This window comes from Meles meles, chromosome 2, assembly GCF_922984935.1.
Source record: "Meles meles chromosome 2, mMelMel3.1 paternal haplotype, whole genome shotgun sequence".
NCBI lineage: Eukaryota > Metazoa > Chordata > Mammalia > Carnivora > Mustelidae > Meles > Meles meles.
In genome coordinates this window covers 11046636-11064647 of record NC_060067.1, presented here as the reverse complement: position 1 = coordinate 11064647, position 18012 = coordinate 11046636, and the positions used below count along the sequence as shown (strand labels likewise).

Sequence of the window (18012 nt, the reverse complement as noted above, 5' to 3'; positions counted from 1 at the left end):
TCCTCTCTCTCTCTGCCTGCCTCTCTGCCTACTTGTGATCTCTATCTGTCAAATAAATAAAATCTTCAAAAAAAAATAAATAAAAGCTCAGAGGGTGATTGGAGATGAGTGATTAAACTTTAGTGTCTTCACCTGTAATTGAGATAATGCCTCAGATTACTTCACAGGTGTGGAAACTAATTGGCCTTCGTGTGTGAAGTACTTTATTATTTTCTAAGGGTTAGATTATAAAATGTCATGGGGCACTAAATAGTGACTTGACCAACCCTCTACCTGTTCTTATACGAAGTCACTGAATTATACTTTTTAAGGTTGTAAGTGTTGTGAACCTGCTTTAACTGAGGCAACCCAGTTATCAGTTTAATACACTGGTGAAATATTCCGTATAAGACGTTAAAGAGCAAGATGTTAAAATATGGGAGAAAAGTTTCCATGATTAAAGATGTTTGGGAAGCCCTGGGCTAAATCATAAACAATTTTCTTTACTACTGTAGGACTTCTCATAGCTTATAAAATACTCATTTAATAATACACTCGTGCGTCTTTTGGCACTGTGCTAACCAGTGAAGATAGCAAAATTATCTCTTACCTTTAGTTTCATCTTTCCTCTGAGCCCGAGTCTTGTAAATACAGCTGCCTACCTAACATACACCCATTTGAATGTCTGATAGACGTCTCAGGTTAATCTGTCCAAAACCCATCTCAATAAATGGCCTTTTACCTACTTAAGACTAAAAACGTAGGAATCCTTGATTCCTTACCACTTTCCACAAATCATGAAATCCAGTAGTGAATCTTTTTGGTTCTACCTACAAATATTGGAATCTTTCTTCTTTTTTCCATCTCTACCATGAGAGTAGGGATCTTGTCTTTCTTGTTTAGTGCCATGTCTTAGGACTTAGAAGAGTGCTACCTAGAACATAGATGGTGGTCAGAGTATGTTATTTGAAGACGGAAGTAAGAGTGGATAAGTGGATGAAAGAAACGCACTTATTAAGGTGGTGAGGAGCATTTTTTTCCCTTCTTTTCTCTTTCTCTTTGTTTTAGGAGCATTGTTTTTTAATAATAAAGATTATTCTTTGAAAAATGTAAAAAATGGAAATATAATTCATATCCTAAAACTCATTCTTTAAAGTGTATAATTTTGTGGATTTTTAGCAAAGTTGCACCACCACCCCGGCTATTTAATTTCTGAACATTTTTTTTTTAAATATTTTATTTATTTGGCAGATAAAGATCACAAGTAGGCAGAGAGGCAGGCAGAGAGAGAGGGGGAAGCAGGCTTCTTGCTGAGCAGAGAGCTTGATGCGGGGCTGGATCCCAGGACCCTGAGATCATGACCTGAGCTGAAGGCAGAGGCTTTAACCCACTGAGCCACCCAGGCGCCCCAGTTCCTCAACATTTTCATCAAACCCTAAAAGAAACCTTGTATCATTAGTAGACACTCTTCCATTTCTTTCTCTCCAGCCCCTGTTTTCTGTCTCTGTGGATTTACCTATTCTGGACATTTCATATAATGGAATTGTACAAATGTGATACTACATATTTTGTGTCCGGGTTCTTTGCACTAGCAAAGTATTAGCAAGATTCACTCATGCTATACCGTGTATCATTGGGCATGTCCTAGGCTAGGTTTTGTAGACTTTCCTTTAAAAAAAAAAAAGAAAGAGATTTTATTTGCCAGAGAGTGTGTGAGAGTACAAGCACGGGGAGCAGCAGGCAGAGGGAGAAGCAGGCTCCCCATAGAGCAAGGAGCCTCAGGCGGGACTCGATCCCAGACTCTGGGATCATGGCCTGAGCTGAAGGCAGATGCTTAACCCACTGAGCCACCCAGACATCCTTTGTTGTTGTTGTTTTTTTTAAAGATAGACTTTCTCTGTTAGTGTATCTTGTCAACACTTTTTTTTAATCTAATTTTTTAAAACTGAATTGTCATTGACATATAATACCCTCCTAGTTTCAGGTGTATTCTCATCAGCTTTTTAATCTTACCAGAATTCCTCAGTTGCTGGTCTGCTGATAGCCTTCTTTCAGGCTGTCTAACAATGTTAAGGACTTTTTACTTTCCTAACTTTAGCTATAGCGGCAGTAGTACCACTAGTCATAGTGACTTAAAAAGAATGTTAGACATGGGGTGCCTCAGTGGCTCAGTCAGTTGAATGTCCCACTTTTGGTTTTGGCTCCGGTCATGATATCATGGTACCCAGGATGGACTCCGTGCTCAGCGGAGAGTCTGCTTGAGATTCTCTCCCTCTGCCCCTTCCCCTGCTTATGTGTGTGCTCTCTCTCTAAAATAAATCTTTTTTAAAAAGAAATGAATGTTTGAGTTAGGCAGAAATGTAAGTAGGTATGTTTGTTCAGATTGCTAACTTTCTTGAATGAAGATGGTCTTTTTGGTACTCATAGCTTTTAGCCTGTAGCCTTTAGCTTTATTAATTTTAGAACATGTTCTACTTGATTTTGGTAATTTCTAACATTTTTTGCTGGTATATATCTGCCTTTCTGAAAGCATTAGTATGTTTGTCAACCTTTTGAGAGAAATTGCTCTCTGGCGGGATTTTATTTTTCCTTAATGGTAGTACTAAATATTCATATACATTAGAAGAGATACGAAGAGAAGAAATGGAATTAAGTAGTTGGAAGATTGTTTTTAAAATATGTCTCATGGGCGCCTGGGTGGCTCAGTGGGTTAAGCCGCTGCCTTCGGCTCAGGTCATGATCTCAGGGTCCTGGGATCGAGTCCCGCATCGGGCTCTCTGCTCAGCAGGGAGCCTGCTTCCCTCTCTCTCTCTCTCTGCCTGCCTCTCTGCCAACTTGTGATCTCTCTCTGCCAAATAAATAAATAAAATCTTTAAAAAAAAATAAAATATGTCTCATAACTCCCTCAGTATGAATTAGTCTTGTGCTTTTTCATAAGTGGCTTGATTAAAACTTTGGTGATTTAGGAAGAAAATTGTTTGAAATAATTGGATCGAAGAAAAAGGTAAATAAGCATCATGTAGTCTTTGGTTGTGGGTGAAAGAATGGACTTTAAATATTTAAATCCTAGATTGAAATTCTGGCTCCTTTATCTACCACTCTTACAGTCTTGAGCAAATTATGTAATTTCTTAAGCCTCAGTTTTGTTATCCATAAAATAAAATAATAGCCTGTACATCATAGAGTTAGAAGGATTAAATGAGATATTACATGTAAAATACTTCTGAGCACAAAGCCTGCAGTAAATGTTAGTTAATATTAGTCATCATCATTACTGTCCTGATGTAGGAGTTCTTAGCCTGAATTTCATTGGAACTATCAATTAACAAGTGTTTATCAAGTACCTGATCTTTGGTATTGGACTTAGACCTATGGAAAGAGCTACTGATGTGAGTAACAGGTTGGTACCTAGAGTTGGAGCAAAGAGAACGAATATTAGTGTTCTTACCACAGGATTCAGTAGTAAGGTAGATATTATTATTCCCACTTTATAGATGAGGAAGTTGAGGCTTGGTAATGTTAAGTAACTTGTTAAGATAATTGACATGTTCTTCAGTGTCGAAATACACAGATACCTATTCTAACCCATATTAGTGCCCCAGTTTTAAGTTCTCTATGTATCTCTCCCTTGCCCCATTTCCTTTAGTCTTAAGATTTTCCTCTCCAAATTTGAAAGTATCATAGTTGGATTGGACGATAAAGGATTAAAATTAAGGGTAATAATGAATGTGACAGTGCTGAGATGGTAGGAAATGGTTTATGGGAATTAACCTAGGTATCACTGTGGGAGCTAATCTATTGTTTAGGTTCTCAAAGAGGAAATAAATAATGCTCTTGAAACTTACAAAAGGTAGGTCAAATTGGATGACTAATTAATTAACCGCGGGTTCAGGGTTTTCCCTTAGGACACAGTTATTTGTCAAACCAACATGTCTTGCTTTAGAAATTGATTGGCCTTCTGATGTGACTAAGAGAACCGACCAGGACAAACAATCCCGAATCCTTGTTGTTTACTTGGAAAGAAAAGACCTCAGAGTAATGCCATGAATTATCAAAAAGGGAAATTCATTCCCTTATGTGTAGAATCCTTTTCCTCTAAGACTGAAAATGTGCGTAGGCATTTTCTTTTTTTTTTTTTTAAGATTTTATTTATTTATTTGACAGAGAGATATCACAAGTAGGCAGAGAGGCAGACAGAGAGAGAGGGGGAAGCAGACTTCCTGCCCAGCAGAGAGCCAGATGTGGGGCTCCATCCCCAGACCCTGGGATTATGACCTGAGCTGAAGGCAGAGGCTTTAACCCACTGAGCCAACCAGGCGCCCCGCATAGGCATTTTCATACATTGTTAGTGGGACTGTAAAAGGGTACAACTTATTTGGGGAAAAATAGGCTTATATAAAATCTAAAAATGTGACTGTCCTTTAGCACAGTAATTTCATTTTTAGCGGTCTGTCCTTCATATATGCATGTGCAGGAGGATACTTACTTCAGTGTCATAATAACGAATGACTGGAACAGCCTAAATGCTTATCATTAAGTGACTGATTAAAATGTATTATGCACTTTTATAAAGAAGTACTATTGAATCTTAAAAAGAATAAGTTAGATCTACTTCTAATACAACCATGTCCTGGATATATTAAGTGAAAAACATTATTTAGTATAGTATAGCATGCAACAATTGTGTAAAAACAAAAAACAGGCCCAAGTGTTCTTGGCCTTGTTTAGACATAGACTCTCTGGAAGGAAATACAAGATACTTCCTCTGAGATTCTTCTGATACACAGGTCTCTTCTAAGGAGGGTGGGGTGGGAGGCAGTGTGCTCTCTGTTATTGAAGATGTTTTTGAATATTTGCATCAAATGTCTTAAAATGCCATGTGAGATATATGCATTTGGCCATACATAGTTATTGTAAGAACTTGTACTCATCGATAAGGATTTTTGTGTGTATACTTTCTTGTTTGTGCTTTTGAACTTGAGGACTCTGTCATTGGTCTTTTTGACCTAGAAATGGGGAGTAGTACTGACCTTCCAGAGGTAGGGTGGGTAGTGGTAGAAGTTTCAGGTTGAAAAAGCTGAATGTGGTTTCTAAAAATAATATTTTAAAAATATAGAGTATTGAAATGGTTAGGTTATTCTGCCTGAATAAAGTAGAAAGTTTAGAGAGAAAGAAAATTAAAGGGCTGAGAACATTTCGGAAGTTTGGGTGTACATGGAAAAGAGGGACAGAGAAAGGAGTCAGCAGTTTTAAAAACAGTTTAGGGGGCACCTGGGTGGCTCAGTGGGTTAAAGCCTCTGCCTTCGATTCAGGTTATGATTCCAGAGTCCTGGGATCAAGCCCCATATCAGGCTCTCTGCTGGGCAGGGAGTCTGCTTCCTCCTCTCTCTCTGCCTGCCTCTCTGCCTACTTGTGATCTTTGTCTGTCAAATAAATAAATAAAATCTTTTAAAAAAATAAGAACAGTTTTAGTTTTTAGGAACTAAAATCATTTTATAAACATTATCTCATCTCTCAAATTATCCCCTTTTATAAAAAGTTATTTTCCAGACTTTCAAAAGACAAAATAAGGACATTGAAGCCTAGATGATAATTTGTGGTTTCCTAAGTAACATGAGAGGAAAATGGCAAAATGAGGAATAGAACCTTGTTTTCTTGATTTCTAGTCTAGCCCCGCAATTAGCGTTAGATCACCTGAACCTTGTTATGGGAATAGCATCAAAAAACAAAACAAAAATTTTAAAACTTCTTTTGTAAACTTGATGTGTAAAAGCATTTGTTTCCAAAGTTAAGGTGATGTTTTTCCCCAGTCTTAGGAGAAGAGGGTGGGAATAGTGGTTGAATTCAGCTTCGGGTATGGGTCTACCCTTTCCTTTGTTACTCTGTCCTTCTGGTTCAGAAACAGGAAGACAATTAAAAAAACCTAACATTTTATTTGCACAGCATTTTACAGTTTTAAAAACTTTTTCACGGGGCGCCTGGGTGGCTCAGTGGTTTAAGCCTCTGCCTTCGGCTCAGGTCATGATCTCAGGGTCCTGGGATCGAGCCCCACATCGGGCTCTCTGCTCAGTGGGGAGCCTGTTTCTCCCTCTCTCTCTGCCTGCCTCTGCCTACTTTTGACCTCTCTCTCTGTCAAATAAATAAATAAAATATTTAAAAAAATAAAATAAAAATAAAACCTTTTTCACATTTATTTTCTCCTTTTGCAGCAGATTTAAGATACAGATAGTGCTGATGCTTTGTTATTTTTATTAGGCTTTCTCTGGTTTTTTTTTGTTTTTTTTTTTTTAAAGATTTTATTTATTTATTTGACAGAGAGAGATCACAAGTAGACAGAGAGAGAGAGAGGGAAGCAGGCTCCCTGCTGAGCAGAGAGCCCGATGCGGGACTCGATCCCAAGACCCTGAGATCATGACCTGAGCCGAAGGCAGCGGCCTAACCCACTGAGCCACCCAGGCGCCCCTAGGCTTTCTCTGTTTAAGAAAGAATAGACTCAGGATAATTGGGGTATTTGCTCCAGATAACATACCTTGGCCCTCACAGAATCGAACTCAGAGTTTTTTTTTCTTTCTACTCAAGAATTAAGTCTTATGAGGTAGGTTTATTTAGCTTTGTGGAAGACCAGTTCTGGAGAGGACACCAATCAAAAAACATTTGGAAGCCTAAAATTTCGTGGTAGAGTGATTCAGTACATAGGGGGCAGGTGGAGGAGGCTCTGACCCTCCTCAGAGGGCAGGCACAACTGATGTCCCTGTAACTTTCATCAGTTTGTCGCATCCTCAGTTGCTGTATTAGTCTGAAGAGTGGCGAATTAAAGGGAGTGTACTTAACTTACACCCTGCCCGAAGACATGTACCAGATCACTCAGGAGTTATTTTTGTAATTAATCACACATAAATTAGTAAAATGTCTTTGTTGTTTCTCACACTAAATTTTTATAAACAAAGGGTGAGAAGGGCGGGGAAATGAAGTAAGTCTTAAGCTTGGTGTAGCCACAATGATTCTTTCTGTGTTGTTATATTTTAGAGATGCTGGGAGAGAATTTGGTGTTTAGTGCATTACCGGATTAGACTGAAGAAGAGTTTTTGTGCTCTAGTGGTGGTCCAGGGACTTACTGTGTCTGTCGTTTGACATTTGTGTTTACTCTTAGAGCAATGGAAAAACCACGGAGTGGTTTTAAGCAGAGGAGTTTTGTCTGATCAGGGCTTTTAATGATACCTTGACTCTTAGGTAGAGATACCTGGCCTGGAGAGGAGGCCAGTGTTAGAGTTGAAGACCCTTGGTTTACTCCAGTTGAACACTTGAGGAAAGACCAGTGTGAAGAATACTGTTGCCTTAGAAATGAAAAATACTAGTCATTTAAATGGAATATTTGGGTTGACTGGTGGATTCTTAGTTTATCTCAGGATCCTTAGTATTTTTTGAAAGCACATTGGGTGACTATAATATGTAACCAACATTGAAAACTACCCTTTATCTTGGGGAAGACAGGAGAGATCATGGGGTTAAGCTTGGGAGAAAGGGGTTAGTGAGTGAAAAGTTATGGAGAGCTTGGAAAGTATAGCTATTGTTCATCTGTTCTTTTTTTTTTTTTTTAAGATTTTTTTTTTCCCCCGACAAGGGAGATTTTTTTTTTTTTAATTTAATTTATTTATTTGACAAACAGAGACCACACGTAGGCAGAGAGGCAGGCAGAGAGAGAGGAGGAAGCAGGCTCTCCACGGAGCAGAGAGCCCGATGTGGGGCTCGATCCCAGGACCCTGGGATCATGACCCGAGCCGAAGGCAGAGGCTTTAACCCACTGAGCCACCCAGGCGCCACTGTTCATCTGTTCTTTTTGGAATTCCCCTTTCATATTCATAAGCTCCACAAGTCTGAAGACTTTGGTGGTATGGATATAGTAATATTAAACTTTACAGAGTTCCCATTTACCCACCTTCCTCTAATTCATTCTTAACTGTTCCTTTTTATATGAAGAGAAGAAAAGGGAAGTATTAAGAAGGGATGACTGGGGTATAATACAGTTTGATAAGAATTGATAACATTAATGGAAGAATCCATCCTTAAAAACTCTTAAACCAGTTCTAAGACAAGTTTCATTTGACCCATTGAAAAAAATGCATGTGTATATCCACACGAATTCAGAAATTTTAGTGAGACAACCATATTAAGGTCTAGCTACTTACTGCATATGTGGAATTCTACATTAAGATTGCTGCTGCTTCCTATAATTGGGCAGAACATAGAACGTGTAGCTTCTCTTTCTCACTCTAGGATTTTTATGTTTTATTGATGTCAAACTTTTATCTTTAATGAAAGAAATTATTTTTACTAGAATAAGAGACTTAATAGGGTTGAAAAGGAATAAAATGGCAGAAAACAATCACAGAAATACTTTGTTTTTATAGACTACAACCTATAATTCTGAATCACTAATTTATGGTGAAAAGCTGGATTAGTTATAGCTAAAAATTCACTTTCTCCTTAGAAGTTGTAGTAGGGAATGTAGAGAAAGTTTGTAGGAGTTTTGGGTATCAAACATAGTAGCTACAACATTATTTTGCTGGGATTTAATGTCATAGGTACAATTTAGGGCTCTTTATTTGTGGACTTTAGGATCACCTCAGTGTTTATTCAGTAGTACAGCGCAGTATACTCTGTTGAAAGTCATGCCTTAAATATTGAGGTTCTTTTTTTCTCTTCTATTCATAGTGGTAGCCGCTCCTCTAAAACTTTTAAACCAAAGAAGAACATTCCAGAGGGTTCTCACCAGTATGAACTCTTAAAGCACGCAGAAGCCACGCTTGGTAGTGGCAATCTCCGGATGGCTGTCATGCTTCCTGAGGGGGAAGATCTAAATGAGTGGGTTGCAGTGAACAGTAAGTAGCCTGTCTGTTTCTAGGTGGACTCTAAATTATGTTAGTAGCCTAATTGTGGGTGAGTGTTGGCATGTTGTCTGTTCAAGGATCTAGTTACCAACCTAATGCCACAGTCATAGTGATACCTCAGCCCACTTTAGCCTTTATGTTATTTTATTGTGAGCATGGAGTTTTATGAAATTTTTGTCTCCTGTTACAATGTAACACAGAGCATAGATTTACCACCTTCAGTAGAAAAAATGATAATGATGACAGCAGTTAATATTTATGGAACACTGATTCTGTGTCTGGTCCTCCGTTACCCTTTCTGCATGGATTATTTATATTTCATCTTTACAATCTCACAATGTAGGTACTATTATTACTTCAGTTTAATATAGATAAGGTGAGACAGAAAATAAGTAATTTGCCTAGGTCATACAAATGGTAGAACCTGGGCTCAAATAAATAGAGCTTTAGGATTTTAGAGACTGCGATTTTTTTGTTTTTTACATTTTTATTTTAATTCCAGTTAACATACAGTTTTGTATTAGTTTCAGGTGTATGATAGAGTGATTCAGTACGTCCACGCGTCACCCAGTGCTCGTTATGACAAGTGGAGACTACACTTCAGCTGCTGTGCTAAATTGCTACTTTCAGTAGCATTCTCAATTATTTGTCTACATTATGCCTTTTTTTCCCTCCAAAAAAGGAAACCAATAATGATCTTGTGACGTTAGTAAAATACGTTTATGAGATACTCTTTTATTTTTGGGTAGACTTATAAAAATTTTTTAAATCCAGTTTAGCTAATATGCAGTGTTGTATTAGTTTCAGATGTACGGTAGTGTTTCACCAATTCTGTACATTACCCGGTGCTCATCAAGATAAGTGTAGTCTTAATGCCATTTACGTGTTTCACCCTTCTCTCCCTTCCCACTGCCTCCCCTCCGGCAGCCACTTGTTTGTTCTCTATAGTTAAGAGTCTGTTTTTTGGTTTGTCTCTTTTCTTTGTTTTGTTTCTTAAATTCCATATTGGAGTGAAACCATACGGTATTTGTCTTTCTCTGACTCACTTATTTCACTTAGCCTTATACCCTCTAGATTCATCCACACTGTTGCAGGTAGCAACATTAGTTGCGTAGGGATCAATCCCAGGACCCTGAGATCATGACCTGGGCTGAAGTTAAGAGTTGGATGCTTAATTGACTGAGCCACCCAGGCGCCCCCAAATTTGTGTTGGCTATATGTGTTGCAAAGAATTTCTCCCACTCTGTGCTTCTTTTTTTACCCTCTTAAAGGAGTCACTTAATAAACAGAAGCCCCTAATTTCAGAGTAGCCAAATCTTGTGATTTCTGTGTATGCTTTTTGCCTCTTCTTTGTAGAGGAAAGAACACTGATAATGGGATTCTGCTTGAGTAAAATTAAAATTTAATTCTTATAACTAATGCTTGCTTTGCAGCTGTGGATTTCTTCAATCAGATTAATATGCTTTATGGAACAATCACAGATTTCTGTACAGAGGAAAGTTGTCCAGTGATGTCAGCTGGCCCAAAGTAAGACATGGTTTATGATCAATTCTCATTTTTACTTAAACGTTCTTAGATAAGAAGAAAGATTCTGACCATATAATTTCTCTATTCAACATCTCCTTCAGTGGTTCACTAATGGCTGATAAATATTAAGTCCAGACTTCTAAGCCTGAGCTTTATGGTCCTCCCTGTATAATCCACTTTCCTCCTTTTCTCTCTTTGCTTATGAATCTCCTCTGGTCTATCCAAACTAGGTAGATTACTGGAAATGCCTTACTATTCCCTCCATTACTTCCACTCTGAAAACTTGCTCATTCCATTATTCTCTTGGATATTTTTCTTCTCTTCCCATCTCCCTCCAGTCATTATCTGGTAATATTTAAAAAAATCTTACCCATCTGCAAGGCCTACATCAAATGCTTCCTTATGAAACCTCTTGATTTTTTTCATACTAGATCTGATCTATTTAACTTTTTTGTTTTTGTGATTACATTTTTTTTTATATTATACTTAGACTATTTACACATGTCTTATTTAACCTATTAGATTCCTTCTTCATTTAAATCCCTCTTGGTGCAAAAACAGTGCCTGCCACCTAGTTAGCACTTGGTAAATGTTTGCTTGGATCAATAAATTTTTGAAACTGGATTTTATTATAACTATGACTGATAATGACTGCTACCGCTTATTTAGTGCTACCTAAAAAGTTAGGCCTTTCATACATTTCATCTTTTACTTCATAAAGCAACCCTATGAGGTAAGAAAAGAAATTGAGTCTGAGAGAGACTGTCCAAGTCTCTCTTGGACAAGAGATGTCCAAGGTCCTATTATCTAGAAGTCAGAGAACCAGAATTGAAATCTAAGTGGGTTTGATTCTAGTGCCTCTACTCTTACTTGCTACATTTTATTATTATTTTACTATTATAAGCTATATTAATTGATATTTACAAGACATTAAGAGAAGTTTTAATTTTTAGTGCTGACTTTATAAAAAGTCATATATCCTACATATACATATATAAAAAGTCATATATCCTACACCCTCATTATATATATGGTATAAATATCAAAATAAAGCAAAACAGGGGTGCCTGGGTGGCTCAGCAGGTTAAGCCTCTGCCTTCGGCTCAGGTCGTGATCTCGGGTCCTGGGATCGAGCCCCATGTTGGGCTCTCTGCTCTGCGGCAGCCTGCTTCCCCCCATCTCTCTGCCTGCCTCTTTGCCTACTGGTGATGTCTGTCTGTCAAATAAATAAAATCTTAAAAAAAAAAAATAAAGCAAAACAGCACTGCCCAAGCTTATGAGTGCTTAGGAGTATTATCATTATAAGTTGTGGCCTTAGATTGCTAATCACTTTTTGTAGACTATTTTTGGTGACTTTTAAACAGTGAGATTACTGACTACCCAAGAGATTCAGTGTTACTAGTTCATAGTCATACTTTATTTTTTGACCAAATTCACATATTGAGCAAAGCATTACCTACTTGGAGTTGTCTACCTTATCCTTCAAATTAATTCCAAATGAGTTTAGGTGTTTCTTGGAATCCAGGACTTTAAAGAGGACTGCCAGTTTGCCATCATCAGAGATGTTCAAAAGAATATGATTTGAATATTTCCTAGGGTAATTTTTTTTAAAAGAACTTATTTTCAGACTATTTCAAACTTTGAAACTTCCAATAATTTTAACTGTACAGAAAAGTTACCAGAAGAACATGAGGAGCTCCCGTATTTCTTTGACAGCAAATTCCCCAATTATTAACGTCTTAGTGCATTTGCTTCATCACCTACTCTGTGTGTATACTTATTAATGTTAATTTTTTCTAAACCTTTTGAGCAAGTTGTAGACATTAAAGCCTCTTCCCCCCATATTCAACTGTGTATTTTCCAAAAACAAGGTTACTCTTCTACGTAATCGGCTATAGACCGTCCAGATCACTTCTTGTGATTTGGACACCATTCACATTAAATAATTGCTTCAGCAGTATCTCAGTTTTCCCTTTCTGGTCCAGGATTCAGGATCCTATCTAGGAATACATATTGCATTTATTTGACTTCTCTCTTTACGTACCTATAATTTAGAATAATTTTTCAGTCTTTTTCTGGTACTGTCCTTTACATGGAAAAGAGTTAATATAGCAGGCCTGACTGTTACCTCTTGAAAGATCTGTTAAAAGTTGCTATCCTTGTGGACAGCAGCTGGGAAGTTGGATTTCTTTTTTTTTTTCTCCCTTTTTTAAAGATTTTATTTATTTGACACCGAGTGAGAGAGCACAAGCAGGGGGTGGTGAGAGAGGGAGAAGCAGGCTCTTCTTTGAGCAGGGAGCCCGAGGCAGGGCTCGATCCCGGGATCCTGAGATCCTAGTGGAAGGCAGACACTTAACCAGGTGCCCCAGGAACTTGGATTTCAAAAGGGTTCCCACCTCCCTAACTCCAGACTGGGTCACTGTGCCTAAACTCTTTGTACAAACAGTATGGCTAATGCTTCCTTCTGGGAATCTAGAACTGTAATATGCGCCACCCAGAGGGTGCCTACTTGACCATGCCCCAATAACTAAAACCTGGACACTGAGTCTCTGATGAGCTGACCTGGTAGACAGTATTTAACGTGTGCTGTCATTACTGAGTCTTGGGGGAATTTAAATGCGTCCCTGGGACTCCAGTGGGAAAAGACTCTTGGAAACTTGTGGCTGGTTTCCTCTGGACTTTGCCCCATTTGTTTTTTCTTTTTGCTGGTTTTGGTTTGTGTTCTTTCACGGTTATAAACAATAGCTTTGAGTACAACTGTGTGCTGAGTTCTGTAAGTTCTTTTAGCAAATCATCAAACCTGGTAGTGATCTTGGGGACCCCTTCCTTACACAGTCTGTCTGATGTTTCCTTATGACCACATTCAGACTATGTATTCTTGGCAGGACACCATAGAAATGATCGTTTTTTTGGTCAGTGAATCATATCGGGGGGCACACAATGTCAGCCATCCCATCACTGGTGATGTTAACCCTGATTACTTTATCATCTTAGTGTCTGCAAGGTTTCTTTACCGCAAATTTGCCATTCCCCCCTTGAAATTGACTAGTATTTTACTGTGAGATTTTTCTGATATACCAATACCTGTGAACTAGGGAGAATTACTGCCACGCAGAATACTGCTGCGATCACTTGCTCAGAGAAACCTTATCTAAATAGCTGGTTAGGAAGAACGTATGTAATTCTTCAAAAGTAGCAGGCATAGGATGTCTATAAAGGTACTATAAAAACAAAAAATAGTCTTCCTTTTCCTCTTCCTTCCAGTCATCCGTCCTTCCAACTACCTTTCTTTTCTTCTTTCCTTCCTTTTCCTTCCTTCCCTTCCTCCCTCCCTTCTTTCTGCTTTTCCCTCCCCTTAACCTCCTTCCCTTCCTTTTTATTTTGAGACTCTTAAGTTTTGTCCATTGTTAGTGCTGAGAAGATGCAGTTGTCCTCTTGCTTTGCCATCTTTAGCAGAAGATGCTTGGCATTGTACCAAGGAGAGGCATTTGTTAATAGCTTAGCACTGGCCCCTTACAAAGTGTTACTGAGTGATGGCTCAGAGGATTTTGTCAGTTATTATTTATTATTACCAAGAAATGAATATTTTGCAGTTTGCAAAATATTTTTTTTTAATACTTTATTTATTTGACAGACAGAGATCACAAGTAGGCAGAGAGGCAGGCAGAGAGAGAGGAGGAAGCAGGCTCCCTGCTGAGCAGAGAACCCGATGCGGGGCTCGATCCCAGGACCCTGGGATCATGACCTGAGCCGAAGGCAGAGGATTAACCCACTGAGCCACCCAGGCGCCCCGCAAAAATATTTTCTTCTTTTTTAAAGATTGGTATGAACTTACCATGATGACAGAAATACATTTCAAAGAGAATGGTCTGTCAAAAGTGGAATAAAAAAAAAATCAGTGTGGGCAAAATAGAGTTATAGGATGAAGTCATCTTAAGTATAAACGTGACAAGAGAAGAAGTATGAGCAGTATGTAGTGGTTTTTTTTTTTTTTTGGAATTTTTTATTTTATTTTTTCAGTGTTCCAAAATTCATTGTTTATTTATTTATTTATTTTTTAAAAAGATTTTATTTATTTATTTGACAGAGAGAGATCACAAGTAGGCAGAGAGAGAGAGAGAGAGACGGAAGCAGGCTCCCTGCTGAGCAGAGAGCCCGATGCGGGACTCGATCCCAGGACCCTGAGATCATGACCTGAGCCGAAGGCAGCAGCTTAACCCACTGAGCCACCCAGGCACCCCCAAAATTCATTGTTTATGCACCACACCCAGTGCTCCATGCAGTATGTGCCCTCTGTAATACCCACCACCAGGCTCACCCCACCCCTTACCCTAGTTCTGTTTTTTAAAAAGCTTTAGGATATTGAAAGTTAGTATGCTTAAAAACTTCAGAAAATTGGAAATGATTTTTAGGTCAACTGTGTCTGCTTTTGATTTTTGCATTTAAAAGTGAATATGTAACCCCTGGTCACTGACAAAATGAAAAACATGTTTGGGAGGAAAGGCAAAAATTTTCAGGTTTCTTAACATGTGGGAGAAAACATGGATAAGTACCTGTCTTTAAGTGAACAGTAATGTTGCTAAAAATTCTACCATTCATGGTCTCTGTCTCTCAAGGATCAAATAAGAACAGGCCTGAGTCCCCCTCAGAACTTTAATTTCAGATTAGAAAGGATCTCTTGACCATGAAAGTGATTAAGCAGTGGAATAGAATGCCAAATGTTGGGGAATCTCCTCTTGGAGACCTTCAAAGTGGACTTGACAGTCATCCCTGTTGCCTAGGGTTGGCAGTAAGGTGCGCTGTTAGAATGTTTGTTCAGGCGTATCGTGTTGAGGTTTATTGTTCAGATGTAAGTAGCTATGATTAAATGGAAAGCTTTGTTATTTAACCCATCTCAAGATCATTGTCATCATTTAAAATACTCTGTAATATTTTTCCATTGTATTTCTTTCACCTTCTTCGTTAGACACACTGACCTATCATTTTGTCAGTTCAAACTGGAACACAAACAAATTGGCTTCAAAGAGAGAAGCTAAGTGGTAGAAGTAATCTTTTGGAAACTAAAATACAAAATGATGGTTCAATTTAGAGATTTTTATGCTTTGGAGTTTCAGCTGTGTGCTTATTCCTTGTCTTAAAAATCAGGTTGTGGTTGTGTGTGGGTGTGGGGGTGTGTATAACTCTGTTATTCTTGCCAGACTGTTTTCTACCTACTCACTTACAAGACTATCTCCTCTACTAGTCTGTTTTCCTTGACAGTATGGAAAGTGTCTTTCATTTTAGTATCCCTTGGTCAAGAACAGTATTTCACATCATGTGGTAGGTGCACATTCAATATCGATTATACCAAAAGAATAGTGTTCTGTTAATACCCATTCCTATAGGCATCTTTATTTGGGTTGCCATTTTTCTTTAAAGGCATATTTAGCTCCTCAACCAAATGTACTCAGATATTGACTCATTCTGTTCTTGTTGCATGTTACTTTGGAACTTCCATGTCATTCTCTATCCTTAACCCAAACTTTAAAGCCCCAAGTTAAAAGAATTGTGTTGCATAAGGAGAAATGTTTTTTCAGAGGAGAAAAACAATCATAAAGATTAAAGGTGGTTATCAGAGAAGTGGAAAGTTAGGTAAGTTTTCTACTGTTATGTGTCTAAAATATAAATGCTGTATATAAAGAAAGGTTTACGAAAAATGAGTTTGATGGGACCTGCTTAGTTTGGATCATGATAAATGTAAAATAGTTCAGTTACAGTTTAAAGGCTCTAAATTTAAATGCCAAATGCAAAATATATTTAGAGGAGCAGATTGTTTAAAACCTGTCCTGTGTATGTACATTCATAATATATGTACATATATAACATAAAATATATACATTTTGTATAGGTATATACTAATACTCTGTGTCTGTTATTTTTCCAATACAGATATGAGTACCATTGGGCAGATGGAACAAACATAAAGAAGCCTATTAAGTGCTCTGCGCCAAAGTATATTGATTACCTAATGACTTGGGTTCAGGACCAGTTGGATGATGAGACATTATTTCCATCAAAAATTGGTATAATTGTTTTGTATAATTGGAATCCATTGTGATTTATCTACTTTTGTGTGTTTTTAGAGCTTATTGGCTCTCTATTCCAGGAACCATACTAGACTACCATATCTATCAAAATATTTATAATCTTACACATTCAAAAGTGTCGTATTGGGGTGTCTTAAGTGTCTGCCTTCAGCTCAGGTCATGATCCCAGACGTCATGATCCCAGGGTCCTGGGATAGAGGTCCACATTGGGCTCCCTGCTGAGCAGGCAGCCTGCCTTTTCCTCTTCCTCTGGTCCTACTCCTGCTGTGCTCTCTTGCTCTCTCTGTCAGATAAGTTTAAAAAAAATTTTTTAATAAAAGTGTCTTATCTTTTTCACACCAGGTTTATGATGAACATTAAGTGAAAGCTCTCTGTCATTTTAAACAACAAGAAGATTAGTGTATCTTGGTTAGTAACAAAATTTGCCCTGTGTTACAGAGAAAAGAGACTGAATACTAGGTAGGCAGGGACTATCATCTGCCACAGGCATATCCATTTCTTGTTTAGGGAAGGAGTTTATAGGACTTACATCCAGTTTTACAGTGTATTTGTGGCAGAGAGGGAGTTTGGATTTATGAATACGGTGTGATTCTTACAACTGTGGAATCCAGCTAGGTGAGAAGAAGGCAGGATTTGAGAGGGTGGCTTGTTACCTACTGAGTGACTTTTGCTTTTTGTATATTTGCTTTTAAGGAAATTATATTTTCTTTCAAGTGGAAATTGTTCACATCTAGGTAATTCATATGATTTTACCCTCTCAAACTTCTTGTTTTTCTAAAAAAGTTATGTTTTCTGGGAAAAAAAAAGAATTTGGTCTTCTATCAACAGACAACTTTTTGACTGTATTTTATGCTTTCAGAGTTTGGAAGAAGGGTGTGGTGGAGGAGACAGCAATATAAATAGTTACTGTTACGGATTGTTTTTAAACACATTTATTGAATGTTTTAAATGCTTTGGAGCCTTTGTAGTAAAAGATCTGTTTTTCAGGACTTCATTACTTACTTACATCATAATCGTTTTGGTTAAGTGCTATCACCTTATCTTTTATCTCCCATAATATATTTTATAACTTTCTGTTTTGACTGAATTTCAGGCTTTTAGAACATTTGTGGGAATTGTGCAAAGAATCCCTGTATATCCTTCTTCCAGAATTTTTTTCTTCTTCCAGACTTTTTTTTTAAAGAGCTAGTGAGTTTATACCCACTCCCCCCCCCCTTTTTGTTTTTAAGGATTTTATTTATTTATTTGACAGACTGATTACAAGTAGGCAGAGAGGCAGGCAGAGAGAGAGGAGGAAGCTGGCTCCCTGCTGAGTAGAGAGCCCGATGTGGGACTCGATCCCAGGATCCTGAGATCATGACCTGTGCTGAAGGCAGAGGGCTAACCCACTGAGCCACCCACGTGCCTCTGCAGTGGATATTATTAGTAATTTACAAGTACTTCTTTTTAGCTTTGTCTTGTTAATTTATGTTGCCATTTGTTGACAAACTCATATTGCCTTGTTCTTGTTTCTTGTTAATAGAGGGTGTTGT

General features: G+C 38.0%; 1 protein-coding gene across 3 annotated transcripts in view; it reads left to right on the top strand.

Moving 5' to 3' along the window:
* Nucleotides 1-18012, top strand: part of MOB1B (MOB kinase activator 1B) — a 57527-nt gene that overhangs the window by 31061 nt on the left and 8454 nt on the right. For all 3 annotated transcript variants that reach the window (XM_045997169.1, XM_045997168.1, XM_045997167.1), the window contains exons 2-4: nt 8692-8858; nt 10301-10394; nt 16323-16456. In XM_045997169.1, coding sequence (XP_045853125.1) covers nt 8692-8858; nt 10301-10394; nt 16323-16456 — 395 coding nt within the window. The remainder of the gene's footprint in view (nt 1-8691; nt 8859-10300; nt 10395-16322; nt 16457-18012) is intronic.